The sequence below is a fragment of the Mesoplodon densirostris genome, chromosome 1 (genome assembly GCF_025265405.1).
Source record: "Mesoplodon densirostris isolate mMesDen1 chromosome 1, mMesDen1 primary haplotype, whole genome shotgun sequence".
NCBI lineage: Eukaryota > Metazoa > Chordata > Mammalia > Artiodactyla > Ziphiidae > Mesoplodon > Mesoplodon densirostris.
This window is the reverse complement of record NC_082661.1, coordinates 176,420,442-176,448,160: the sequence shown is the minus strand read 5'-3', so window position 1 is coordinate 176,448,160 and position 27,719 is coordinate 176,420,442. Positions and strand designations below refer to the sequence as shown.

The 27,719-nt window shown below is 38.7% G+C and overlaps 1 protein-coding gene across 1 annotated transcript; it reads right to left on the bottom strand.

Moving 5' to 3' along the window:
- Positions 1 to 286: 286 nt before the first annotated feature.
- ECD (ecdysoneless cell cycle regulator) lies at positions 287 to 27,710 on the bottom strand. Its single transcript, XM_060112156.1, has 14 exons — positions 27,478 to 27,710; positions 26,035 to 26,252; positions 22,741 to 22,858; positions 20,506 to 20,593; positions 20,214 to 20,392; positions 18,865 to 19,057; positions 18,158 to 18,286; positions 15,566 to 15,694; positions 13,255 to 13,340; positions 5,040 to 5,146; positions 4,726 to 4,909; positions 3,675 to 3,742; positions 2,217 to 2,431; positions 287 to 567 (listed from the first exon to the last, which is right to left on the bottom strand). The coding sequence occupies exons 2-14, from the start codon at positions 26,237 to 26,239 to the stop codon at positions 337 to 339; spliced, it is 1,932 nt and encodes a 643-aa protein (XP_059968139.1). The 5' UTR covers positions 26,240 to 26,252; positions 27,478 to 27,710; the 3' UTR covers positions 287 to 336.
- Between the last annotated feature and the right edge of the window lie 9 nt (positions 27,711 to 27,719).

Below are 27,719 nucleotides of genomic sequence, written 5' to 3'. Positions count from 1 at the left end.
AACTCATTCATTCCTTATGTTTGCCTATCTACGTTCCTTCCTCTACCCAATATTTAATTCTCGATAAACTTAATGTTCTAAACATGGAGTGTACATCTTATCTCAAGGACTTGATTCTCTCTCTTCTGCTGATTTCAAAACCTTGTGTGCATCCCAGAGTTGAGATGATAAAGACTTGTGCAGAGAGGGCAACACTTGGGGCTCGAAGAGGAGAAGTTAATCTGTGAACTTAAAATGAAGAAAACATTTTTACTAAATGTGTAATCAAAACTAGAAATGAGCATAGTCAGACTCAATATTTATTTAAGAAGAAAAAACAGAGGCTAGGTTTGCTGGCTAATCTTTTGTTGGCTTACTTATGGGTCTGTGATCAGCGCTGTCAGGCAGCTGCACACCCATGCTTTGTAAAAGGTTGGAAGCAGGTCCTGCCAGTCCAGCTTGGGAACTATAGGATTCCAGTATGTTTGAAACCAGGTTCAGGTCTATATCCACTGGTGTCATAACAGATCCTCCTGCACCAGAATCTTCCTCCTCTGAATTGTTACTGGCAGTCTGGGATAGAGGCTCCTTGTTCATGGAGGGAAAAGAAAATCATGGTACAGTATGCTCTTAGGTTGGATGGTAGTTACCTTAAAAAGCTAAATAAACAACAATGTAAAATTGGTTTCCATATTAGAAAGGAAATCCCCTTCTTGATAGAAAATAAAAATGAAGTCTAATAATAAACTATGTAATTTAACACACATATTAAAATTTGGTTCTGAAGATTAAAACACACTTCTCCCTAGGATAAGTTTCTGCAAATTAAATGGATATCTTCCCGATTTTGAAATAGCCCAAGGGAGATAACCAGAGTTAAGGAGGTAACTTTATAGCTTGCCTAAGAGTTTTAAAAGAAATAAACAGACAAAATGAGCACTAAAAAAAAAAAGAATCTAAATTTTCTCTACATGCAAGAAGTGAGATTTCTTCCCTACCCACAACCCCCACCCCAAGGAGAAAACAAAATAAAAACCTGAGGCCTTGTGGGATCCAACCACAGAGACTGTGAATTGGTACTTGAGCCTCTGATTTCATAGGCTGAGGAAAGAATTTGAGAGATTGCAGCTTGATCTATAGATTTTTATATGTTTGCTACCCAAAGTGTGGTCCATGGACCAGCAGCACATCCATCACTTGGGAACTTGTTAGAAATGTAAAATCTCAGGCCCACCCTAGACATACTTAACCAAAATCTATATTTTAACAAGATCTTCAGGCGGTTCATATTCACATTAAAACCTAATGTATGGTTTCTAGTAGGTTTGGGCAATACTAAAAGTGATTAGTTTCAAATGTGGTTAAGATAATCAAAGCAAGGGGAATGACACTAATTCAGGGCTCATTATGGGTTTTACTGTTGTCTCATTTGGTTCTCACGTTCATTCTATGACATGAAGATTATTGGTTAATGGATACATTCACAGTGGATAGCTGAGCTGGATTTCAAACCCAGCCCATGAGACTCCAGGGTCCATTCTCTTTCTATCTGTGGTTCGACAGTGCTGGTATAAAAACTAGGATAAAAACATGAGTGGAAGACGAATTCTAAATTTGGCTCTACATAAGGGAAACATATAAAACAAACACTATTAAGACTTGAAAATTACTTGGATATTTAATATCCCTTCTCTCTCTTTTTTTTTTTTTTTGCGGCACGCGGGACTCTCACTGTTGTGGCCTCTCCTGTTGCGGAGCACAGGCTCCGGACGCCGCAGGCTCAGCGTCCATGGCTCACGGGCCTAGTCACTCCGCGGCATGTGGGATCTTCCCGGACCAGGGCACGAACCCGTGTCCCCTGCATCAGCAGGCGGACTCTCAACCACTGCACCACCAGGGAAGCCCTCCTTTCTCTTTTTTTAAAATCAATTTAAGCTTTTCGTAGGAGTATGCAACCACATACTAATTTGAACATATCACATGACTTAAAAAAAAATCCTGATAGATAACATAGAATAAGTAATATAGTCAAGCTTATGTTTAAGAAAATCAATAATCCGTCATCCTACCAGTGTTAGGAAAAAATTAGCATTCTTATTTATTCAAATTAAAAAATTCATCACAGAAAATTATCATGAATCAAATAGACAAAAAGAAGAGAAAACCTAAGATAAAATATGGTTTTAGCTATCCTTTGTACTAGACTCAAAAGGGAAAGAGGTTAAACACACACATACCATTTGCTTCTGGGTGGTGAAACTTTTGCCAATGCTGGTATGTGCGAGTTCCTGGTCCATCTGGGCCATGTATGACTTGAGATCATCAAGAGTTCCTTTTACAGATGCTTCTTCCCCAGGCTCCTGTGTTTCAAGATCCAAGTCATCATCACTATCTAAACATTCAGAGTCTTCCTCATCCAGATCATCAGAGTCTGGGTAATGGGGCCTTGAACCTACATAGACCCCAACACAGAAAGAGCCACTCATTAAATTTTTTTGGAGTGATTACACATCTCAAAAGAATTAGAATGTTATCTGCAAAAAAGAGCGAATATTAGGCAAACTACTTCAGAAAAATCCCCTCCAGAAAATGGTACTGCTGGCAAACACTTGCAGAAAAGTACACAGGCTGAGCTGAAAGATTCAGCTTTTTGTTTTTAATGTGAATTCAATTAATTAAAATTTTTTACTTAAAAAATTTAAAAACTACATAATCCAGGAATACATTTTGATGTAAACATTCAAGTTATACAGAATTGTCTCACATTTCACTCTCTTCCCAGAGTTAAAGATCTTTTCACAGTTCAGTGGGTACCCAGACCTTTTTTTATGCAATTCTGTGTGTGTGTGTATATGTACATATATATAAAACACATTTGTTATATATATACATATTGAACTATGGTTTGCTTTTCTACATTTTTTTTTTGTAAAACTGAACTATAATCCAATTTTTGCTATGACAATGTTGCAATCACCATCTTAGCATATATAACTTTTTCATAAATTAAATTCCTGGAAGTGAAATAGCTAAGTCAAAGTTTCTGAACATTCTGGAGTACCAAACTGCCTTGAGAAAAGACAACTTACACTTCTACTCCCACAGTTTGACAGTGCTCATTTCTCCAACTCTTGAGAAAACTGGTTATTATCAATCTTTTAAATTTTTGCCAATATCATGGGCAAAAAAAAAAGTTCTTATTTTTATTGTGTATTTACTTGCTTACTAGAAACAGTTAAGTATTTTCAAATATTTATTGATTATATTTATTCTTCAAGGCCTGTTTCTATTTATTGATTATATTTATTCTTCAAGGCCTGTTTATATTTATTGATTATATTTATTCTTCAAAGCCTGTTTATATCCTTTGCTGATTTTTTTAAAATTGGGCTATTAGTGTTTACATGCAGTATGTCTAAAAGAGAAAAAAAACTGTAATACAGGAGCCCATGTAAAACCCTATCTAAACACACAGCATTCATTCATTCAACAAAGATTTAATGAACAGCTACTATGTCAGACACTAAGCAAGGCATCCTCTGCAAAATCATTCAATAGGGCAATAATTAATGGTTGAAAGCAACTCAAAATCATTAAAAAAAAAAAAGCAAATGAGATCCAATGCTCCAATGTTCTAGCAATTGCTATACTACTTACACTTGCAAAATGAAAATAAACATCACACTGTAACTCACCTAAGATCTTATCAAAATAATTAAGAAAAGTATCTGCATCAAAAGTGACTGGAGTCTCAGAATGTTCTCTGTAAGATTAAAGGAAAAAGACAATTTATACCAAACAAAACTCTTCAAAACTTTTTGTAAACTGGTGCCATTCTTAGGAACACTCCAGAGATATACTCTCAAAAGAGGCACAGCAAGGAAAATTATAGTTTAAATTTTAAAAATCATTATGCTTACTGATAGGGCAACAGAAATGGGAAAGATTGATGAAATAAAGGTAAAAACTGCACTTTGATTATGCACATTTAATTTACGCTGATTTAGGGATCTACCCACCCTCCATCTGCCATAAGATATATCTAACATTAGCAGAAGTTGTTATTTATCCAAGTTCATTTAAATAAAGTTTATCTTTTTAAGAACCAAGTCTTTAAAAATAAGAACAAACCTTCCCTTATCTCTGCTTTCTTAAAGAGAGAATACTAAACATAAACTTTAATCTTCTCATGAGGCTAACGAGCATCAACCTTAATGAAGATATATTTGCTGTGCAAGTAACAATTCTATCTACCTTTTTCCCCTATTACTTGCCAAATGTAACATCTCATTTCTTCTGTTATTATTTCTTCCTCTGATAAACACTTTTATCCCCCTCTTTTGAGTTTGAAGCTTCCAATCTGCTTGAGGGTGGGAGATCAGAAGTCTGAGCTTGATGAGAACTAGAAGTTAGGAGTCCATAAAATTCTGAGTAAAAGTCTAAAGAATAAAGTACATGGTTGCCCTGCACAGCTCTGGGGTGGTGGCCTTTACATCTGCTGAGTGGTCTCTTCGGCTTACTTCAATGATCATAATGGATCAGGTTACTAGAAATCTGACTCCAGATAAGTAAGTTATTATAGTACTAGGCACCAAAAGATGAAAACAAAGCAGTAGAAATCATTTATTTAAAAAAAAATTTAAACAAAGAAAAAGGAAAAGAAAGAGAGAGAGAACCGGCAATGACTGGATGATGTCAACATATAGGCTCTAACCATTTAGATATTTATACTTTAACACAAATTACCGGGGCAACTCTGCTCCTTTGTGGGTTGAGACTTTGGATATGAAAGCTTTCATGCTCTCCGAGACTTGAGTTAAGTCATAGTTCTCCTCCTGCCCCTTGGAAACGGGCTCTGGTTCTTTTTTACCAGCAGCTTCCTGCAGCAACTGGTCCAGCTGATCTGGTGAGAGATCTAACCACTGGTCATCTGAAAAAGAGGCATGACACTGCCATACTATACTCACATGACAGGTACTCTCAGGAAATGACCCTCTGAGACTTAGTGGAATGTTTCAATTCTTTCTAAGCCCTCTGCTCTATCCTGGTCCATCACTTACCATCTTCTGGGGGAAGATTAGCTTCTTCTTTCTTAAGCTCTTCTATATCAAATGGTATTGTCTGTAATAACGTTAAGATTTCTTCACCTGGGCTCATAGCATGAGAGCTATAAAAAAATCAAAGACATGGGTATTTAATGAGAGCTTAGAATAATAATCATGAAAACAGAGTATTTTAAAGTTGGAAGGGATTATCTAGTTTAATTTGTTTTTAAACATTTGTTTAGGACACAGAATCCTTTTTCTCAAAATTTCACCAGAATATAAAAGTGCTCAAAGAAAAACTGCTCTGGGGAGTTCCCTGGTGGTCCAGTGGTTGGACTTGGCACTTTCGCCGCCCCGGGTTCAATCCCTGATCAGGGAACTAAGATTCCACAAGCTGGGTGATGCAGCCAAAAAAAAGAGAAAAACTGCTTTGTACAGGAAAAGAAATCATCAACAAAATGAAAAGGCAACCTACAGAATGGGAGAAAATATTCGCTAACCGTACATATGATACAGGGTTAATATCCAAAATATATAAAGAACTCATAACAGCAAAACCCCCTCCAAGCAATCTGATTTAAAAATAGGCAGAGGAACTGAATAGACATTTTTCCAAAGAAGACATACAAGACAAGAAAAGGTGCTCAACATCAACTAATCATCAGGGAAATGCAAATAAAAACCACAATGAGATACCACTTCACACCTGTCAGAATGGCTATCATCAAAAAGACAAGAGAGATCATGTGTTGGCAAGAATGTGGAGAAAAGGGGACTCCCTGGTGGTCCAGTGGTTAAGATTCCATGCTCCCAATGCAGGGGGCACAGGTTAGATCCCTGGTCGGGGAAGATCCCACATGCCATGTGGTGTGGCCAAAAACAAGAAAGAATGTGGAGAAAAGGGAACCCTTGTGCACTGTTGGTGGGAATGCAAACTGATACAGCCACTATGGAATACAGTATGGAGGTTCCTCAAAAAATTAAAAATACAGCCACCGTATGACCCAGCAATCCCACTTCTGGGTATTTATCCAAAGAAAATGAAAACAGGATCTCAAAGAGATGTCTGCAAACCCGTGTTCCCTGCAGCATTATTCACAATAGCTAAGATTGGAAACAACTTAAATGTCCATCAACAGATAAATGGATAAAGATGTGGAATAAATAGACAGATAGATGGTGATATACATACACACAATGGAATATTATTCAGCCATGAGAAAGAAAGAAATCCTGCCATTTGCAACAACATGGATGTACCCTAAAGGCATTATGCTAAATGCAATAAGCTAGACAGAGAAAGTAAAATACTGCATGGTATCACTTATATGTGGAATCTAAAAAAAAAGTCAAATTCATGGAAACAGAATAAAAAAGTGGTTGTCAGGGACTAGGGGGTGAGGGAAATAAGCAGAGGCTGGTAAAAAGACAAACTTTCAGCTATAAGATAAATACAGTCACAGGATCTAATGTAAAACATGGTTACTAGAGTTGATAACACAGTATTACATAATTGAAATCTGCTAAGAGAGTAAAAATTATTCCCACACACATACACAAGAAATAAATATGTGGGGCTTCCCTGGTGGCGCAGTGGTTAAGAATCCACCTGCCAGCACAGGGGACATGGGTTTGAGCCCTGGTCCGGGGAGATCCCACATGCCATGGAGCAACTAAGCCCATGAGCCACAACTACTGAGCCTGTGCTTTAGAGCCCGCGAGCCACAACCACTGAGCCTGTGAGCCACAACTACTGAAGCCCGTGCGCCTAGAGCCCGTGCTCCACAACAAGAGAAACCACTGCAATGAGAAGCCCACGCACCGCAACAAAGAGTAGCCCCCGCTCGCTGCAACTAGAGAAAGCCCGCGCACAGCAACAAAGACCCAATGCAGCCAAAAAATAATAATAATAAATAAATATGAGAGGTGATGAATCTATTAATTAACTCGGTGGTGGGAATCTTTCCATAATGAATAGGTATATCAAATCACTACGATGACACTTTAAATATCTTATAATTTTGTAATTCTGTCAATTACACCTCAGTAAAGCTAAAAAAAAGACCCTGAAAGACTGCTTTGATTTGGAGGCTGGAGGCTCGGAGACCTGCCCATTCTGCCTTCCGCTTTGGATCTGCAGCAGGCTCCATGGAACACTATCATGAAGCTGTTGATTTAGTATCACTCTTTTGATTTATATATATCACATATACGAGGAAAAGAAAACCTAGAAGAAAATATGAACAAAAATTAATCTAGCATGCATAAAGTATGAACAAAAATTAATCTGTCAGGGCTTCTCTGGTGGCGCAGTGGTTAAGAATCCGCCTGCCAATGCAGGGGACATGGGTTCGATCCCTGGTCCGGGAAGATCCCACATGCCGCGGAGCAACTAAGCCTGTGCACCACAACTACTGAGGCTGCGCTCTAGAGTCCGCAAGCCACAACTACTGAGCCTGCGTGCCATGACTACTGAAGCCCACGCGCCTAGAACCTGTGCTCCACAACAAGAGAAGCCACCACAATGAGAAGCCTGCGCACCACAAGGAAGAGTAGCCCCCGCTCGCCACAGCTAGAGAAAGCCCGCGCGCAGCAGCAAAGACCCAATGCAGCCAAAAAATAAACAAAACAAAAATTAATCTATCCTATACTAAATGCTAGGCTAGCACTTCAAATACATTTTCTTTTCTATTATTAGATTGATTGATTGATTGATTGATTGATTGGCTGTGTTGGGTCTTTGCTGCTGTGCGCGGGCTTTCTCTAGTTGTGGCGAGAGGGGGCTATCCTTCATTGTGGTGCGTGGGCTTCTCATTGCAGTGGCTTCTCTTGTTGCGGAGCATGGGCTCTAGATGCGCAGGCTTCAGTAATTGTGGCCCGTGGGCTCAGTAGTTGTGGCTCACAGGCTCTAGAGTGCAGGCTCAGTAGTTGTGGCTCATGGGCTTAGTTGCTCCGTGGCATGTGGGATCTTCCCAGACCAGGGCTCGAACCCGCGTCCCCTATATTGGCAGGCGGATTCTTAACCACTGCACCACCAGGGAAGTCCTCAAATACACTTTCACATTTAGCCTTCTACTTACTATTATGAGGAGGTAATAATCCTGTTTTACAAATGATAAAACCAGAGCCCAGTGAATTTCTATAAATTTTGCAAGGTCATTTAGTTGGACAGAGCAGAGGCTTGAAATCAAGTCTTCTGATACTATTTTGTGCTCCTCCTACTATAAACTGATAATGAAATACACACAGAGATTATTCACATGATGAGTGAGTTATTTTGTGATGGTGATGTGATTTGTTATATAAGTTCATGGAACCCGTTCATGGAACCCTGTCTGAACTATTTATAATGGAGCAAATCAAGTTATATAATGGACTTGCATTCATTTAATAAACATTTGCACACCCTGCTAACTCACGTGGGTAACAGGAAACTATCCCTACTCCATAATATGTAAATATTACTAGGAGAGAGAAAAGAAATATACAAATAATCATAATAAATTACAAACATATAAAGTCATAGAGGAATACCAAATGCTATCAATACAAAGAATCATAGGAGGGCTTCCCTGGTGGCACAGTGGTTAAGAGTCCGCCAGCCAATGAAGGGGACACAGGTTCGATCCCTGGCCCAGGAAGATCCCACATGCTGCGGAGCAACTAAGCCCGTGTGCCACAACTACTGAGCCTGCGCTCTAGAACCCGCAAGCCACAACTACTGAGCCTACGTGCCAATAACTACTCAGTCTGAGTGCTACAACTACTGAAGCCCACACGCCTAGAGCCTGTGCTCCACAACAAGAGAAGTCACGACAATGAGAAGCCCATGCACCGCAACAAAGAGTAGCCCCCGCTTGCCGCAACTAGAGAAAGCCCGTGCGCAGCAACGAAGACCCACCACAGCCAAAAATAAAAACAAATAAAAACAAACAAACAAAAAAGAGTCATAGGAGAAGGTAATTACATTCCCTGGGGTGGAGGCAGAGAAGTTTAAAGAAAAAAGAGAGATAATGGAAGAAGTTGAATTAGGCCTTAAAGAATCAAGAGGATTTTGACAGGTAAGATAGGGTAGAGAAACTACACGAGGGGAAAAATGAGCATTTGTATAGAGGCAGGGAAGTGAGGAACATGTTCAGAGAGCAAATGGGGTTCAGTTTGGCTTAAGGGTGGAATCCGAGGCTGAATAGATGGGCTGGGATGACAGCACAGCAAGCGTGAAATGGCTAAGTTTAGACTCAATGAAATAAGGAGCAGGTGATCACTGATGGCTTCTTTGTTATTTTTAATTTTTGTTTCATGAGATTTAAATAATACAGACAAGTTGAAAAGGTAATACAATAAATGCCCATATCTCTACCACCCAGAATTATAATATTGTTATACTTATCTCTAGTCTAATTATATGATTACATTTATACATTTAACATAAAAACCAAACTAGTAATATGTGCGTGTACTTACAAAAAAATATGATAGATAAAGTTAGTTTCCTTTGATGATCAACACTCCCAGTTCCAATCCATTTCTCTGCTACCCAAAGGCGATTGCTCTCACAAGAATCCTCCTGGGCCACTGAGTGTGTGTGTGAGAGAGGGAGACAGAGAGATAGAGATAGAGATAGAGATAGAGACAGAGACAGAAAGAGTGTGTGTGTACTATTTGTTGTATTTACTGTTTTGTTCTCTTTACCTGAAATGTTACTCCCTCAAATACCTGTCTGCCTCATTCCCTCACTTCCCTAGATCTCTTCTGAAAGAAAAACTCCTTGGCCAACCTATCTAGAAGAGCAGCCCTTATATCTCTCTCCCCAAACACTACTTTTTCTTCAAAGTACTCATTACCATCTAACATCATATAATGGTTTACCGCCTTTCTCCTACACTAGTATATAAGCTCCATAAGGGCAGGGAGACTTTGGGTTCACTTGCTGCATTCCCAGTGCCTGGAATAGGGCCTGGCACATAGGAGATAATAAATATTTATTGAGTGAATATAGATACATGTATCTATACATAATACATGATATTTTGTGTATTTTTACAATGTATATGCATAGCACCCGTATTTTACAAATTTAAAACTTGCTTTTTTTCCCTCAGCATTATGTTTCTGAAATCTATTCATTTAGACCAGTGGTTCTCAACTGGGGACAATCTGGCAATGTCTGGTGACATTTTTGGTTGTCACAGTTGGTGGGGAGAGGGGAGCCAGTCCTACTGGAATTTAGTGGGTAGAGGCCAGGAATGTTGCTTCATCTTATACTAATGCACAGGACAGTCCCCCACAGCAAAGAATTATCTGGTCCAAAGTGTCAACAGTGTCAAGGTTGAGAAATCCTGAATTAGATTTATGGATATTTAGCTAATCTCTGGTTAACTAATGGAAGTAGGCCATCAGGTAAATACACTGCAATTCATTTATCTACTATTGATGGACACTTAGATTCTTTGTAATTTTTCACTATTACAATCTCTAATAATTTTTAGGAGAGGGGAGTAACATGATTAAAGACATACTTCAAGCAGATTCTCCTGGCTCTAATGGTTGAATTGGAAGAGAAGAGTCTCTAGAGGTTGAGAAACAAGTTTAGGTATAGCCATAGTTCAAGAATTAAAGTAAGTAGAGTAGCTAGCTGGGCAGTAAGGAAAAAGAATACAAGACACAAGATAATAGTAAACAGGATCTAAGGACTGGATCCAAGGAGAGCCAGGAGGTCTGGGTGATAAGGAGGATGGTGGTACTATTAAAAGACAGTAGGAAACAGTCTATGATATTAATTCAGCTAATAAAAAAGAACATTGGGAAGTAAAGAAGAGGTCTGGAGGGAGATGGGAGTTTGGTTTCAAACTGTTTAGAAGTTACCCTGGTTTGGTGAATGGGAGCCTCTCCTGCAACACTCATTAAAATGTTGGATATTTAAGCTATTTGCAATAAGTAAATTATGGTCCATTTGCTAAAATGCTGTGTGGTTATTTAAAAATATGCTTATCAAAACTTTTTAAGGTCATGGAAAATGAAAGATCGTAACGAGTAAAAATTATGAACAGGATACAAGATTTCTATATAGTATAAAAAATGTTTAAAAAATCAACTGGTGGGCTTCCCTGGTGGCGCAGTGGTTGAGAGTCCGCCTGCCGATGCAGGGGACGCGGGTTCGTGCCCCAGTCTGGGAAGATCCCACATGCCGTGGAGCAGCTGGGCCCGTGAGCCGTGGCCGCTGAGCCTGCGCGTCCGGAGCCTGTGCTCCGCAACGGGAGAGGCCACAACAGTGAGAGGCCCGCGTACCGCAAAAAAAAAAAAAAAAAAAAAAATCAACTGGTTATGGGGAAAAAAATCCTGGAAGGCAATAGATTGGAATAGTAATAGTGGTTTACTCATGATATAAATTTTTTCCTTCTTACGTCTTTCTGTATTTGCTGTAATGAATGAATATGTTACTTTTATAACAACAAAAAACTTTATTATATTTAAAAAGAACTACCCAACCATCAATCTATCTTATTTTGTGGGAGAAGCCCTAACTCTCCTATATATGAGTCTCCCTCATTTCTTAACTTCTCTTCAACCTAAGACTATAAGGTAACACTTTTCAACAAGGGGAGTGGTCTCCTAGAGGAGACAGGGATCATCATAGGGGGAGATCCTCCTAACTATGAGGGCCACCTCCTTTACTTTCTTCCCCGTTTTCTTCTTCTTTTTTTTTTTTCAGTACGCGGGCCTCTCACTGTTGTGGCCTCTCCTGTTGCGGAGCACAGGCTCCGGACATGCAGGCTCAGCGGCCATGGCTCACAGGCCCAGCCACTCCACGGCATGTGGGATCTTCCCGGACTGGGGCATGAACCTGTGTCCCCTGCATCGGCAGGCGGACTCTCAACCACTGCACCATCAGGGAAGCCCTCCCAAGTTTTCTTAAAGGATACCCTAAGAAGGCATCATCTTTTCCAATTACTGACATAAAACTGATGGGAATGGGACAAAGGCACCCCTAGACACTTACAAAAGAGTAAAGACTGCTGTAAAGTCATTACCACCTCACAGACACTGAGGTTAGAGTTCTCTCAGCATCAACTTTGCTTCATGCAGTCTTCAAAGAACATTTTATTACACAAATATGTGATGTTTGAGATGCTGGCAAAAATGACTGGGGTTCAAAACCAGATTGGTTTGAGCAAAAAAAAAAAGCCCAATGACAAAACAAAAAACACACCCACACACAACTCAGGACCTTTTTAACCATAACATATACAAAGTTATTTCTTTCATGTTAGTTAATAGCTTTAAGTATCTCAAATTCAATTTTGCAAACACAAACTGAATTTTTTCCAATATTCAAATTCTGACCTTTGATTCCTCAGCCCAATAAGACCTTCTGCAGGAGCTCCAATTTCCTTGAGCCACACTCACTAGAAGTACCCTCAAGGGACAAGTCAGACAAATGTGATTTTCTTCTTTCAACGGTCCTATTCCCTTTGATTTTTGCCTGCTTTTGTTGTTCTCCACTGTCTTCAAATAACTGTTTTTTATATTCTGTCCAGGGTTTATCATTGTAATTAGCACGGGGTTATTCTGATATGTTACTCCACCATTACCAGAACTGAAACTCAATTTTATCAAATTTTAAAGGGGAGCCATTTCCTTCCAACCCTGTGTTCATTTCTTTCTTCCCCCAGAAAATGTACGGCACGTTAGAATGAGATTTGATTTGGAAAGTGAACGCCTGCTTCATCCTGCGTTTCAGATCCACCTAAAAAATCTAAACACAGCCCAGAACTCCCATAGGAATTAAGCACATGGCTCAATACCAGACTGCCTGAGTTTAAATCCTAGGTCTGTCACTTATTAGCTGTGTAACCTTTGGCAAATTATTTAATCTCTCTTGGCCTCGGCTTCTGAGCTGTAAATAGGGAAAATAATAATTGTACCTATTTCACAGGGCTTTAAGGGGGATTAAACAAGTTAGTGGCCTATGCTTTGTAAGTACTCAATAAACGTTAGCCATTATATGATGATGATGATGATGATGGTGTGGTGATGGTGGTGACGGCTGCCAGTGCCAGCAAACTTCTGTAACAACACTTCCTCTCCCTAACCCCCGCTCCTTCAGTAGTCATGAGCCTGGCCATTAACTTTTAAATATGGAAACTCCAACATCTGCAACTATCTCAAGAGTAAGTAACTTCTTAACTTCTGGCAAGTAATCGATCTGTTCAGGTAGCGATAAACTCACCTTTCTGGCCGGTTTATGGAGAGTTGGAAGTAGTTCTTTGCCATTTCTAGCCTTTCCTGGTACTGAGCAGAACCTTTTATCAGTCCCTAAAAAAATAATAATGCCCATCAGAACATTATATATATGGTATCGTTAAAATAATCTGCTCACCAGCAACTTTCAGGGAGGCAGTGTACAATATAAATATTGTTCAAAAATCATGAGGCCTGAGTCCTAGTCCCTGTTTTGTCACTGATGTACCTGTTTGGGCTCCAGTTTCTTCAAAAAAGGGACTAGGTTAAATGTAGTGGTCCCTCATCCTTTTCACCATTAAGGGCCTCTTTCCAATTTGGAAGGTTTTCTATCATTTTCTATTATTTAACTCATTATTAAGAAATAATTGATTAACTAGTAATTAATTTATAAAGCAAAGTACAAATTGAGCCAAAAAGTAGCATAATCCCACCTTAACTACCATTTCTATCTTTCACATGCATGTTTATGGTGGCATTCATACTTAATATTTTATATTCTTTAAAAAATATACTAGGGCTTCCCTGCTGGCGCAGTGGTTGAGAGTCCGCCTGCCGATGCAGGGGACACAGGTTCATGCCCCGGTCCGGGAAGATCTCACATGCCGGGCCCGTGAGCCATGGCCGCTGAGCCTGCATGTCCGGAGCCTGTGCTCCACAACGGGAGAGGTCACAACAGTGAGAGGCCCGTGTAGTGCAAAAAACAAAACAAAACAAAACAAAACAAAACAAAAAAAACCTATAATATAAGCAGTTTTCCATACCACTACACAGTCTTTAAAATCATCATATTCTTTTTTTTTTTTTTTTTTTTTTTTTGCGGTATGCGGGCCTCTCACTGTTGTGGCCTCCCCCGTTGCGGGGCACAGGCTCCGGACACGCAGGCTCAGCGGCCATGGCTCACGGGCCCAGCCGCTCCGCGGCATATGGGATCCTCCCAGACCGGGGCACGAACCCGTATCCCCTGCATCGGCAGGCGGACTCTCAACCACTTGCGCCACCAGGGAGGCCCAAAATCATCATATTCTTAAGGACTTTTCTACTTCTTGGATGTTTCCTTAAAGTAGATGATTTATTTTTTTTTTTTTAATTAATTAATTTATTTATTTTTTGTTGCATTGGGTCTTTGTTGCTGTGCGCGGGCTTCTCATTACGGTGGCTTCTCTTGTGGAGCATGGGCTCTAGGTGCGCAGGCTTGGTAGCTGTGGCTTGTGGGATCTGGAGTGCAGACTCAGTAGTTGTGGCACACCGGCTTAGCTGCTCCACAGCATGTGGGATCCTCCCGGACCAGGACTCAAACCCATGTCCTCTGCATTGGCAGGTGGATTCTGAACCACTGTACCACCAGGGAAGCCCAAAGTAGATGATTTAAATTGAAGGTTCCAAGTTTGAACCTTTCTGTAGTTCTTGGAATACACTATCAAATTACTTCCCAGTTAAGGTTCTATTACGATGTTATCAGCAATGTATAGGTGTATTATTTTCACTATATTCTCAACAGCACTGAATATCATTCATATCCTTTTTACATATGTGAAAAACAGTCTTTATTATTATGTTAATATGGTTATCTTTACTACTTGTGAGAGTGAATATTTTAAGAGAAATTTAGTAGTTGTCTTTTAGCAATTTTTTTTTTTTTGGAGTATAGCTGCTTTACACTGGTGTGTCAGTTTCTGCTGTACAGCAAAGTGAATCAGCCATACATATACACATATCCCCTCTTTTTTGGATTTCCTTCCCATTTAGGTCAGGTAAATTTTTAATCCATGTCTTTGCTAACTTTTCTATTTGGTGTCTTCATGTTTGCTTTATAGATCTGTGCAAGTTGTTCATCTGATACAAATAATAACTTTTATCACTTTATATAGATGTTATTATTTTTTCTAAAATATTGGAAACAGTTTATAGACACCCCCTCATTACCACCAAGCTAGAATGGTCCCTTTCAACTCTAATTCCTACAATTATGTCACACATTAAATATGGACATAGAACTTTAAATCACTGGCTTGACTTACCCTGGAATGTCCAATTTAAAAAATGCATTGCGGGCCTCCCTGGTGGCGCAAGTGGTTGAGAGTCCGCCTGCCGATGCAGGGGATACGGGTTCGTGCCCCGGTCTGGGAGGATCCCATGTGCCGCGGAGCGGCTGGGCCCGTGGGCCATGGCCGCTGAGCCTGCGCGTCCGGAGCCTGCGCGTCCGGAGCCTGTGCTCCGCAGCGGGGGAGGCCGCAACAGTGAGAGGCCTGCATACCGCAAAAAAAAAAAAAAAAAAAAAAATGCATTGCAAGTCCTACCTTAAAGTAATCATTCTTTTTCAGACTTTCAAGGAAGCCAGCCCAGAGTGGTGAGGTAGTCACAAGAGATTTCTTGGCGTCAGAAAAATGTGGGCTACATTTGGAGCATAAGATCTCAAATCCATGAGCCTAGATGGAAAAGATAGAATTTTTATTATTAGGTTAATTTCTTTCCATTTAACCACACTCAAGAACTAGGTGATGGACACATGGGTATGTGGACATTTATAACACTTTCTGAATTTTAGGAAAAAAAAATCTGACTTTATTTCCAAGTTTTTTAATCTCTACAGATTATTAAAAATTATAAAGGGGAAGCAAATAATATAAAACAAAGATTCTTATTTTCCTCAAAGAGATTTCTTTTCTCAATAATTAAAAAACTAGAAATTTAAACTTATTTCTTGTTTGCTTAAAAAAGACTTGCAAGGCAGAAATAGAGACACAGATGTAGAGAAGAAACGTATGGACACCAAGGGGGGAAAGTGGGGGGCGGGGGGTAAGTGGGGGTGGTGGTGGGATGAATTGGGAGATTGGGATTGACATGTATACACTAATATGTATAAAATAGATAATAAGAACCTGCTGTATAAAAATAAAATAAAATTCACAAAAAAAGAAAAAAAGGCTTGCAAAAGGTTTCTTGTCTAACAGAATTATAAATGAATTAAACATAGTCTCAGGCATAGTAAAGGGAGGGAATCACTTCATTTTAAGAGTCCTTTGGCTAAAAAATATAGTAAATGCACATGGCAAAATAATTCTAATAGGGGGCTTCCCTGATCACTCTAGAGAAAACTACTGTCACCAATTCCTTACATATCCTTTCAGAAGTAATCTATGCACTCAAGCAGATATGTGTGTCTGCATATGTACATCCTCCTACTCCATCCCTTTTATCACTAAATGGCAACATACTGAACCTTGCTCTGAACCTTGCTTTTCACAGTGATATACCTTGGAGATCATTTCATATGAGCAGATATAAATTTATCCATCCCACTTCATGGACAGACCATAATTTATGCAACTACTCCTCTACTAACAGACATTTCGGTAGTTTCCAATCTTCTGCTACTATAAACAGTGCTTTCATGAGTATCTTCATACGTCTTTGTGCACAAGTAAAATATATGGAGGATAGATTTCTGGAAGTGAAAATGCTGAGCAGAAGGGTTTGTGCATTTTAAATGTTATGGAAAGTGACAAACTGTTCTAAGAGACTGATTCAACTTATATTCCTATCGATAATGTTTGAGGGTACCTCTTTATGTATTTTTACAAACCCAGTATATATTATCAAGCTTATGGATACTTGCCAATCAAATGGTGAAAAATACTATTTTGTAGCTTTAAACTGCATTTCTTTTATTATGAGCAAGTGTCAACATTTTTCATAAAAATCATTTGTATTTCCTTTTCTGTGGACTGTTAATGCTTTCTGATCATTTTTTGATTGATTAGTACTATTTTTTTATATTGAATTGTGGGAATGCTATATATTAGATAAATCAACTTTTGTCATTTACTAGTTTTTTTTACTCTTTGTCATTTAAACTGCAAATATAGGGCTTCCCTGGTGGTGCAGTGGTTAAGAATCTGCCTGCCAATGTAGGGGACACGGGTTCGAGCCCTGGTCCGGGAAGATCCCACATGCCACAGAGCAAATAAGCCCGCGAGCCACAACTACTGAAGCCCACACACCACAACTACTGAAGCCCGTGTGCCACAACTACTGAAGCCTGCGCACCTAGAGCCCAGGCTCCGCAACGAGAAGCCACTGTGATGAGAAGCCCATACACTGCAACGAACAGTAGTCCCTGCTCGCCACAACTAGAGAAAGCCCATGCGCAGCAACGAAGACCCAATGCAGCCAAAAATAAAATAAATTTAAATAAACAAATAAATAGCAAATATATTTTACACTTTCACCAGGTTTACTGTCTTTTGACTATATTTATGTTTTTTTCATACAGAAGTGCTTAATTTTTTTTTTTTTTTTTTTTGCTGTACGTGGGCCTCTCACTGTTGTGGCCTCTCCCGTTGCGGAGCACAGGCTCCGGACGTGCAGGCTCAGTGGCCATGGCTCACGGGCCTAGCCGCTCCACGGCATGTGGGATCTTCCCGGACCGGGGCACAAACCCGTGTCCCCTGCATCGGCAGGCGGACTCTCAACCACTGTGCCACCAGGGAAGCCCACTTAATTTTTATATTATCCAATTTATCAATCTTTTCTTTCACAGTTTCTAGTTTCAAGTCGTGCTTAGAAAGGCCTTTCCTACTCAGATTTTCTAAAGTTTTCCTATGTTTTCTTTCAAATTTTATGGTTTCGTTTTTTTCATTTAAATATTTGGTCCAACTGGAATTTATTTTGGCATAGGTGTGAGGTAATCAACTTTAATTTTTCAGATGGCTTCACAGTTTTATCATCACTTACTGAATAATCCACTTTTCCTTCTTATTTGAAGTGCCACATTTTACTACATTCTCACATTAATAGGGTATATATCTAGATTTCTAAGCTCTGTCATTATTCTCTTAAGAGCCCTTTGACATAAAGGAAGAAAATAAAATTTTCTGGTTTAACATTACCAACTTCATGCCCAATTCGTGGGCTCGGTATTGGGGATGAGATGGAGGAGGCAGCCTGTATCCACTCCGCAGGTCTGGCACAAACCTTTGTTGCACCAACTGTGCATACAGACATTTAGTGAAAGTGACCTGGACATTGGGGCACAAAATATGTGAGTCTTTTCCTGAAATTAAAAATTTGAATATCATTTCATAGTTAATAATAACTTCAGAGTAACTTCATTTATGAGCTTCATATTCATGTAAATGCAAAGATCCAACCTATTTACTGCCTACATTTTTTAGTAACAGCTTTAGGGAGATGTAATTCATATACCCATAAAATTTACCTTCATTTGTCTATATTTAGTTATCACTAAGGTAATTCAAATCATTAGTTACATTACACAGCAATTTTGGTGGGTGGATGATATAGAATAATTCTTAATTCTCTGGAAGAAATGAAATGTTTTATTGTTAAGAGGATATAACTACTCAAATAGGGAAAATATGGTCAAAAATAGCTAGGAAACATTGAGATATAAAATAAGGAGTCAGGTCTCTTACAGTCTTCCTCCCCTGGATGGGAGAAAAGAAAAAATTTTTAAATGTATATTAACTTGCTATGAGGAAACAGAATACTTCCTATTTTTTTCTAGTGAACAATTAAATAATGTTCAATTTTATTTCCAGTGAGAGAAACTAAATGACCAAGAGAACTAGCTTACCGAAGTCATTATTCGTGTTTCAGGCAAGAATGTCTTGAATATACGACAGGCTCGCAGGTCAATGGGGTCCCGCAGGTAAAATGCCTGGACTCCTGCAGCCACCAATCTGGGGCGCTGCTTTAGCACTGCTACAATGCCAGCTGGAAGGAAGCAGTGTGCTTGATGAAGGGAGGCTTCAATTTTTTCTGGATATCTGTGACAGATAACATAATTATTTTTATTTTATGATATGTAAACATCTAGGATTCTTATACCATTTACTTCCCCCTTAACATTTTATCTTGTCTTGGTTCATCAAGAGTGAGATGGAAAAAGTGACAAGAGAGGTGAAGATAAAGATACTGTAGGGAATTCCCTGGCAGTCCAGTGGTTAGGATTTGGCACTTTCACTGCCAGTGGTCCCGGATCAATACCTAGTTGTGGAAATCCTGCAAGCCGTGCGGCCAAAAAGATTAATTAATTAAAAAAGAAAGATACTGTATATACTAAAGACTACAGGAAGGAAGAGAGACAGAAAAAGTGGGAAGAAATGGAAAAAAAAGAAAAGGGATTTAGGTGCTCCAATAAAAAATAAAATCAGAATTTATTCTCCTAAAAAATGGTACAAAGTATACTGAAGCGAAGCTAAAAGAAATGTTTAATACTGTTAAGACCTGAATGGGGCTTCCCTGGTGGCGCAGTGGTTGAGAGTCCACCTGCCAATGCAGGGGACACGGGTTCGTGCCCCCGTCCGGGAAGGTCCCACGTGCCGCGGAGCAGCTGGGCCCGTGAGCCATGGCCGCTGAGCCTGTGCATCTGGAGCCTGTGCTCCACAACAGGAGAGGCCACAACAGTGAGAGGCCCATGTACCGCAAAAAAAAAAAAAAGACCTGAATGGTGCTAAACATTTAATAGGTACTCAAATTTGAATGGCTGAATTAGTATGTTATTAGACTAAGGTATTCTCTTCTGAATAGAGCCTAAGGTGCTCCACCTAGGTCAAAGAATCCCATATATACACCTAGAACCACAGAAAAAGCCTGAACACAATTGTGCTTACTTAGGTTTTCATTTCTAAAGGTCTGAAAGTTTCTATCTATGGATCTACATAATACTTAGCCATAATATCTAAGGTAAATAAATGCAAAAACATTGGGCCTATGACACTTTTAAATGGAAATTAAAAGATACATCTGTTTCCTGATTTTAAAACACGTAAGTTTAATTTGTTGGTCAATTTCACGAAGGATGAAGACAGCATGAAAATTAGCATTAATCTAGGCGAAAGAAATTCCAGATTCAACAGAAGACTTGAGCGACATGAAATCAAAAGGCTCCTTGACTAGCAGTGAAAGTGTTATTTTTCTTACCCACTGATGCGTCTATTCACAGCAGCTCGTATAGATTCTGAAGCCAAAATTTTTTCTGGGTGTGTTGAGATTATATTCAGTGCTTGTGAGATTGTTTGGAGTGTGGTGGGTAACCAGGATACTGCTCCAGGTTTCTTTGGTGCAGGAATAATGCACAACTCCCCATGATGGAAAAACACCTGCAAAATGATGTTTTAATTTTCATACCAGGCAGTGACAAACTCTCGGTGCATATGAAAATGTTGCAACATGATTTCACCTCCGTAGATTTTCCAAACTTGGATATACTTACCCTATTGGCACTATTATCAGGATCCAACCATTTAGGGAGAAAGTCAGCAGCTTCTATTAACAAGAATTCACCGTCATTGTCTTCAATCCTAATGCAAAAGAAGTTCTAACTTTATATTCAAAAAAGCACATATTTGCTAATAATCAAACAGATTTGTTCTAATACATTTTCTCCTTCATCTTAGTAAATATATGAGTATATACCATGTGTAGATTTCTATAATTAAGCAAAATGCTTAAGATACCATTAAGCACTGAAGGAGACTCTAAGATTGTAAGGAGGAATGCCTTAGGTGAGGGTGATAAGGAGAGAAAAATAAGTACATAAATAAATAACAATAGAAAAAAATATATAAAGTACTATGGGTTTCAAAAGAAAAAAAAATCACATATAGCGAAGATTAGGAAAACCTTTATGGAGGAGGTATTACTGGACCTTGAAAGATAATTTTGTTTTGCCTCATTTGCATGACTTTTAAAAAATTTAAATTTCTGAATAGGTAATACAGTCACATGGTTAAAACTTTAAAAAAATACATTAAAAAGTTATACAATGAAGAAGTCTCCTTCCTGCTTTTGTATCTATATGCCCAACCCCTCCACCATTGTTATTTCTTGTTTATCCTTCTAGAGTTTGCTTATGTGTAATCCAGCCGATAGGAATATAAATTCTTTCTTCTCTTGTTGCAGAAAAGGTAGCATATTATATATACTGTTCTAGACTTTTTTCACTTTTAATGGGTGGAGATAACAATATACGGAGAAAAGGAGAGATGTTCTTGGGAGAGGGAAGAGCATAAGCAAAATCATGGAGGTAGCAAGTTAAGGTAGGTATTTGAAGAATGACAACGAATAAAGAAAAAGACTAGAAAAGCACAGTTATATCATTTTGTGAAGAGCTTTAAATGTTGGCAGAATCAATGAGAATGAGTTTAATTTTATAGACAAAATGAATGAAAGGTTTTAGAGTAGCGTAGTAAAATCGTTCGAGTTCGAGCTCTACTTTAGGAATATTAATCTGGTATAGACATAGAGGAAAAACTTCTTGCTTTTTCTAATTAAAAAAAAAAATCCGACAAGACAGTAGATGCCTATTAAAGAGCTTTAGAAGCCTAGTGTGTAGGTATGAACCATCATTACATGTATAAAAATCAGAATCAGCACATGAAAGGTATTGCCCCCTTCTTATTATCCTAGTAAAGACAGAAACTACTATTTTTGTGTTGTTCATTTAAAATTCTATCATTCATTAAAAAATTATTGCTATGTATTTGTAGGTATGGTAACAGTAGTGTTTGTTATCTCTTAGATTTACATCCTGAAGTATTTAAAAATCAAATGGCATAATACTGGAGATCTGTTTTAAAATAATCTTGCTATGTGATGGGGGAGTGGGGAAGGAAGTAAATGAAATAAGAATCACCAGAAGTTGATAATTACTGAAGCTGGGTGATGGGTACATGAAGGTACCCATCTCTCTACTTTTATGTATGCCTGAAATTTTGATATAATAACAAGTTTCCAAAATTGTTGTTGTTGTTTTCTTCTTGTTCTGCTGGGGAAAAGACTGGGTGGATAGAAGACCAGAATTTGGGGGCTGATGAGGAAAAGTAGGACATATGTTAAGTGTGTGAAGCGCCCTCTGCTGGCAAAACTTGGGAATTACAGAGAATTATCCATTCCTATTTTAAAAACTGAATTAGAATGCACTACCATCTACTTTGCTTCCTGTCCATAAAATTGCACACTGATTCCTCTTTAAATTTCTTCTGTATATGATTTCCCATAAAATATAGCTATAGTCTAATAGAGGAAGACACAGTAAAGAAATCTGTGAAATATGTACATCTGTAGATGAATTTCTTTTTTTAAAGACACAAGAAATTTGATGGTGATTACTTTTGGGAAGTCAGAGCAGTACACCCTTTTGTATTGTTTGAATTTTATTTACCATGTGTATTCGTTCTTTCATAACAATAAAAAGAGAAAATCTAAAATAAGCAGGTTTTGTTTGAAATTTTTTTGAAGTTGAACTCTCAAATGATTCTTTAATTCTTCTTCAAGAAAAGGAAGTCACAAGAGAAAAGGAAGAAAATACAGAAGTCACGTTTAAAATCTATATCCCAAGTTTGTACAGTTTCCACCAGACTACAGAAAAAAATACTACTAAATGGATAAAAATGTAGTCATTTTCAATAATAGAATTCCTTTAGAATTATTAATAAAGCTATAATACCTTGCTACTAACTCTGGAAATTCCTTTGTAATTTGCTTTACTATATAAACAATAAACCATTCATCCTCAATGTTATCTCCAAACTTTGTCATGCCAAATATATGAGCAGGAACACCTCCTAAAAACAAGAGAAAAGCAATCATATAACCAAATAAATATACCAGTGCAAATAAAAGTACAAGTAATCATTCAATTAAACAAACATTTATTGACTGGCTATGCTCCAGGTATTATACTGGGAGCTGGGGTTGCAATACTGAACAAGATACAAGAAGCTTATTCTTGAGGAGCTTAGGGTCTAGACAACAGGAGATAGACAACCAAGCATCACAAAACAAGATGATGAACAGAGGTATACACTGAGGGCTATGTGAGCATAAAGTACGTGATATCTGAGCTACACTCATCTGGAGAAATGACCCGAAGTAGGCTTTCCAGAAAGAGAGAACATGTACATGTGCAAAAACACAGAGGCATGACAGACAATAGCGTGTTCTGGGAATATCAGCAGAAATTTTCAAACAAGTGCATTATCCAAAAATACGTAGAACTTAAACAAGACACTCAGACAGCCAATGGGCTAAAGAAGAAATCACAAGGGAAATTAGACAATATCTTGTGACAAATGAAAACAAAAACACAACATGCCACAAAGACGGGATGCAGTGAAAGCAGTGCTATGAGGAAGTTTATAGTTATAAAAGATCTCAAATCAACAACCTAACTTTATACCTTAAGAAACTAGAAAAAGAAGAAAAAACTAACTCAAAGCTAAAGGAAGGAAATAATGAAGATTAGAGCAGAGATAAATGAAATACAGAATAGAAAAACAATATTTAAAAAATCAATTAAACAGAGTTGGTTTGTTTAAAAGATCAAGAAAATTGACAAAACATTAGTTAGATTAACTAAGAAAAAAGAGAAAAGACTCAAATAACTAAAATCAGAAATGAAAGAGGGGATATTACAACCTATGCCACAGAAATAAAGAGGACTGTAAGAGAACACTATGAACAATTGTACATCAGCAAATTGGATAACTTAGAAGAAATGCATAAATTCCTGGAAACATACAAATTATCAAGACTGGATTGTGCAGAAATAGAAAATCTGAACAGATCTATAACTAGTAAGGAAATTGAATTAGTAATCAGAAACTTCTGCACAAAGAAAAGCCCAGGACTAGATGACTTCACTGGAGAATTCTACCAAACATTTAAAGAAGAATTAACATCAATCTTCCTCAAACTCTTACCAAAAAAATGAAGAGGAGGAAACATTCCCAAACTCATTTTATGAGGCCAGCATTACCCTAATACTAAAGTCAGACAAAGACAGTACAAGAAAACTACAGACCAATACCCCTGATGAATAATGATGCAGAAATCCTCAACAAAACACTAGCAAACTGAATTCAACAACACATTAAAAGGACTGTACACCATGACCCAGTGGGATTTATTCCTGGAATGCAAGGATGATCTGACACAAGAAAACCAACCAATGTAATATACCATATTAACAGAATGAAGGTCAAACAAGTGTGCTGAGGAGTGTCTCAAGAGCTACCATGGCAAAAAGAAACCCCAAACAGTTGGGAATAACTACCCAACCAACTCTTCTCCCTACTCCAGATTTCCCAAGTTTCACCAAGTATAGAAGCTCCAGTTAGGGTGTCTATTTTTATTTACCTTACATATTAAACTTCAATTTGAATTTCATCCAGAAGCAATGAGGAACTGCTGAAGGATGTTAGGCAGGAGAGCGACATGATCAAATTTGTGTTTTACAAAGGTAGCTGGCAACAGTGTCAGGAACTGCAGACACTGGAACCAGAGAGGTTAGTTAGGTGGCTACTGTAGTCTTCCAGATGAAGAGATTAAGGGGGCCTAGACGGTAGCCAAACAGATGTAGAGAGGGGTCATATTTTAGGAGTAATCACACTAGGATTTAGTGCCTGACTGAACACGGTGAAGTGAGGAGTTGAGGATGATTCTGAACTACTAACAAGCTTGATAACTAGGTGGCTAGCAATCCCATTAAGCAAGACAAGAAAACACTGTGTAAAAATGATTTTCTAGAAAAAAGGTAGGGAATTGGTTTTGGCTGTGCTAATGGGACAGTGTTCTTGCCAATAAATATCACATGTTTCAGTGAATAGGTGTTTAATAAAATTAACGTTTTGCATTTGGCAACTGCTAGCCAAAAGGAAACAGATAAGCACTAAATTGAAAGCCAGAATGATGGTATCACAAGATGCCAGGCTCCTGATCTGAAATAAGACCCCACAGAAGTCACTGCATGAGTAGAGCCTTGGTCACCTATCCATAATTCATTTTAGTAAAGTTATAAGAAATGACAGGACAAAGTACCATATTTGGCCAGAGGTCAGATCTCAAGCACTGACAATACAGGGAAGCAGTGAAGGAACCTCAAAATGCTTCCAAGTGGCAAATAATGGTCATTTAGCTCAATTATTTCTCTTTATAAGCCAAGCAGAGCCACTCTTAGATCCTTACCAAAACAACTATGTGAAAGGCAGCCTAGTAAACATACTATCAAGACTGAGGAATACAGAATAACAGCTAAAAGAACTATGGTTAAGGAAGCCAGATGCCTGAACCTGTTTAGTATAGGTACCTAGATACATTATGGCATAGTAATTAAAGTTCAAAAGAAGAGCCATGTCTTAATAATGTTGAATATATATTAGTTCCTAAGATAATGCCTATTAGAAAGCATCCATCAACATGAATTAAAAAAAATTTTTTTTTAAGTTCAAGGGCTTAACTGAATAGAGGCAAACACCATAAAAAGTTCAGGATATAAATCTCCTGAAAGGGTTTCCCTGGTGGCGCAGTGGTTAAGAATCCGCCTGCCAATGCAGGGGACACGGGTTCAATTCCTGGTCTGGGAAGATCCCACATGCCGTGGAGCAACTAAGCCCGTGGGCCACAACTACTGAGTTTGCACTCTAGAGCCCACGAGCCACAACTACTGAGCCCGCATGCCACAGCTATCGAAGTCCACGCACCTAGAGCCCGTGCTCTGCAACAAGAGAAGCCACCGCAATGAGAAGCCCGCACACCGCAATGAACAGTAGCCCCCGCTTGCCGCAACTAGAGAAAGCCCGCACGCAGCAACAAAGACCCAACACAGCCAAAAATAAATAAATTAATTAATTTTAAAAAAATCTCCTAACACTGAATGAACTGTGGACTATTATACATCATTGTTGTCAGAATGACATTAAAAGTCACACATATCAAAGCAAAATAAGCAAAAGAGCCTTACCTTTCCCAGGTTTATATTTGAGATTGAAAGGCTGATTCTGCCAGATATAGGGGACCAGCATAGGTGCAAACTGGGTCATTATCTTCTCAATGTACTTTTGAAGAATCTCTCTGTGTTCTTCTGGGTCCCTTGGTTCATCTGGTATCAGGAACAGGTGGTATTCTACAGTGTCTTCCACTGTAGCAAACTTCATATTTTCCTCCATTCTTCTTTGAAAGCTACATTTAAAGTTTCAATAATATAAACCATATAAAATAATGTAGAAGTAATATCCCATTCCCTGAACTATGCTAGGCAATTCCATTAACGTTGTTTCCCAAAATTCAGTTATCCACATACCACCATCATGATTTTTGCCTTGACCACATACCAACTATAATAACATTTATTTAACATTCTTTTAATGACATTGTTATACTTACGATTACATTAAAGGAACTTTTGATATAATACAATAAATGGAAATCCAATATCACATTCCCAAATAAAATAAGTATGTAAGAATAAAATAAAAACTGTTTGCCCTTGCACTAGCAGTGGTGTGTATAAGACACTTTTAGAAACACTGAAATAACATCTTTTGAAACACTATCACAAGTCCCAGTTCTGCCAGTAGTCCCAGTTGTGTTATTCTGGGCATTTCACTTTCTTCCTGGGGCTTTTCCCTTAATTGTAGAATGAGACTGTTACTGTATCATCTCTATAATCCGTCCCTCGTTTAAATTTTTATTATTTAAATTTTCTGAAAAGCAATCTCCCTTACTCTGCAGAATTAAATCTCTCCCGTTGTATGGCATAGAGGAATTCAAAACTACAAAACATTCATGCCCTATTATTTCACCCCCAAATAATCTGCCCATGGCTCTTAATCCTACAACTATCTATCCTAAATTTTCCCCCTTCTCAGGTCTCAAAGGGTATAGCTCTGGTATATTAGGAGGTGGTAAATAACTATTTTCTAAGGGTTCCCCTTACAAACAAAAGTACTAGCTCACTATTGCTTCCAGGTGAGGCTTGGTAAAGGAAGACACTGTTTTGGATTATCCACTTTACGGCTGCAATTCGATTTTTAGACTTGTTTTTCTAACGGACTAGTAAAACGAGATCGAGAGGAACTTGCATCTTCTATACAGACACTCATTCGCTACTTTCTGTCCAAATCATCATTTGGCCTTTTAACCCAGGTAGACAGATGCTAACTACCCACCCAAGGACTAGAAGGGGCTTTGAGATCACTCAGGCTAACTCCACACTGTACATATGAGAAAACACTAGAAGGGGCTTTGAGATCTCTCAGGCTAATTCCACACTGTACATATGAGAAAACCGGGAGCACAGCAAGAGAAGCAACCAAGCAGCAGAGGCCTGACTTGGGAGTCTAGAGCTTTTTACTCAGACTAGGCGCTCTCCTTCATCCAACAAAATGAAGCCAATTCCGCTTACGGTTCTAGGGCCTGGGCCTCTCCGGCAAGTCTCTGCTGTGGCACCTTTCCTCAGCCGCCTCTCCTACCACGTGAGCTGGCCGGGAGCTTCCAGTAGCAGCCAAAGCCTGGCTCAGACTGGGTCCACACGCTCGTCTGGGACCAGAAGCCAGCAGAAACTCTGAAAGTCAGAAACCGACTCAGCCTCGGAACCCCAGGCGTCATCCCTGTTGCGCGTCGGCGGGAGCATTAGGTGGGTGCCCG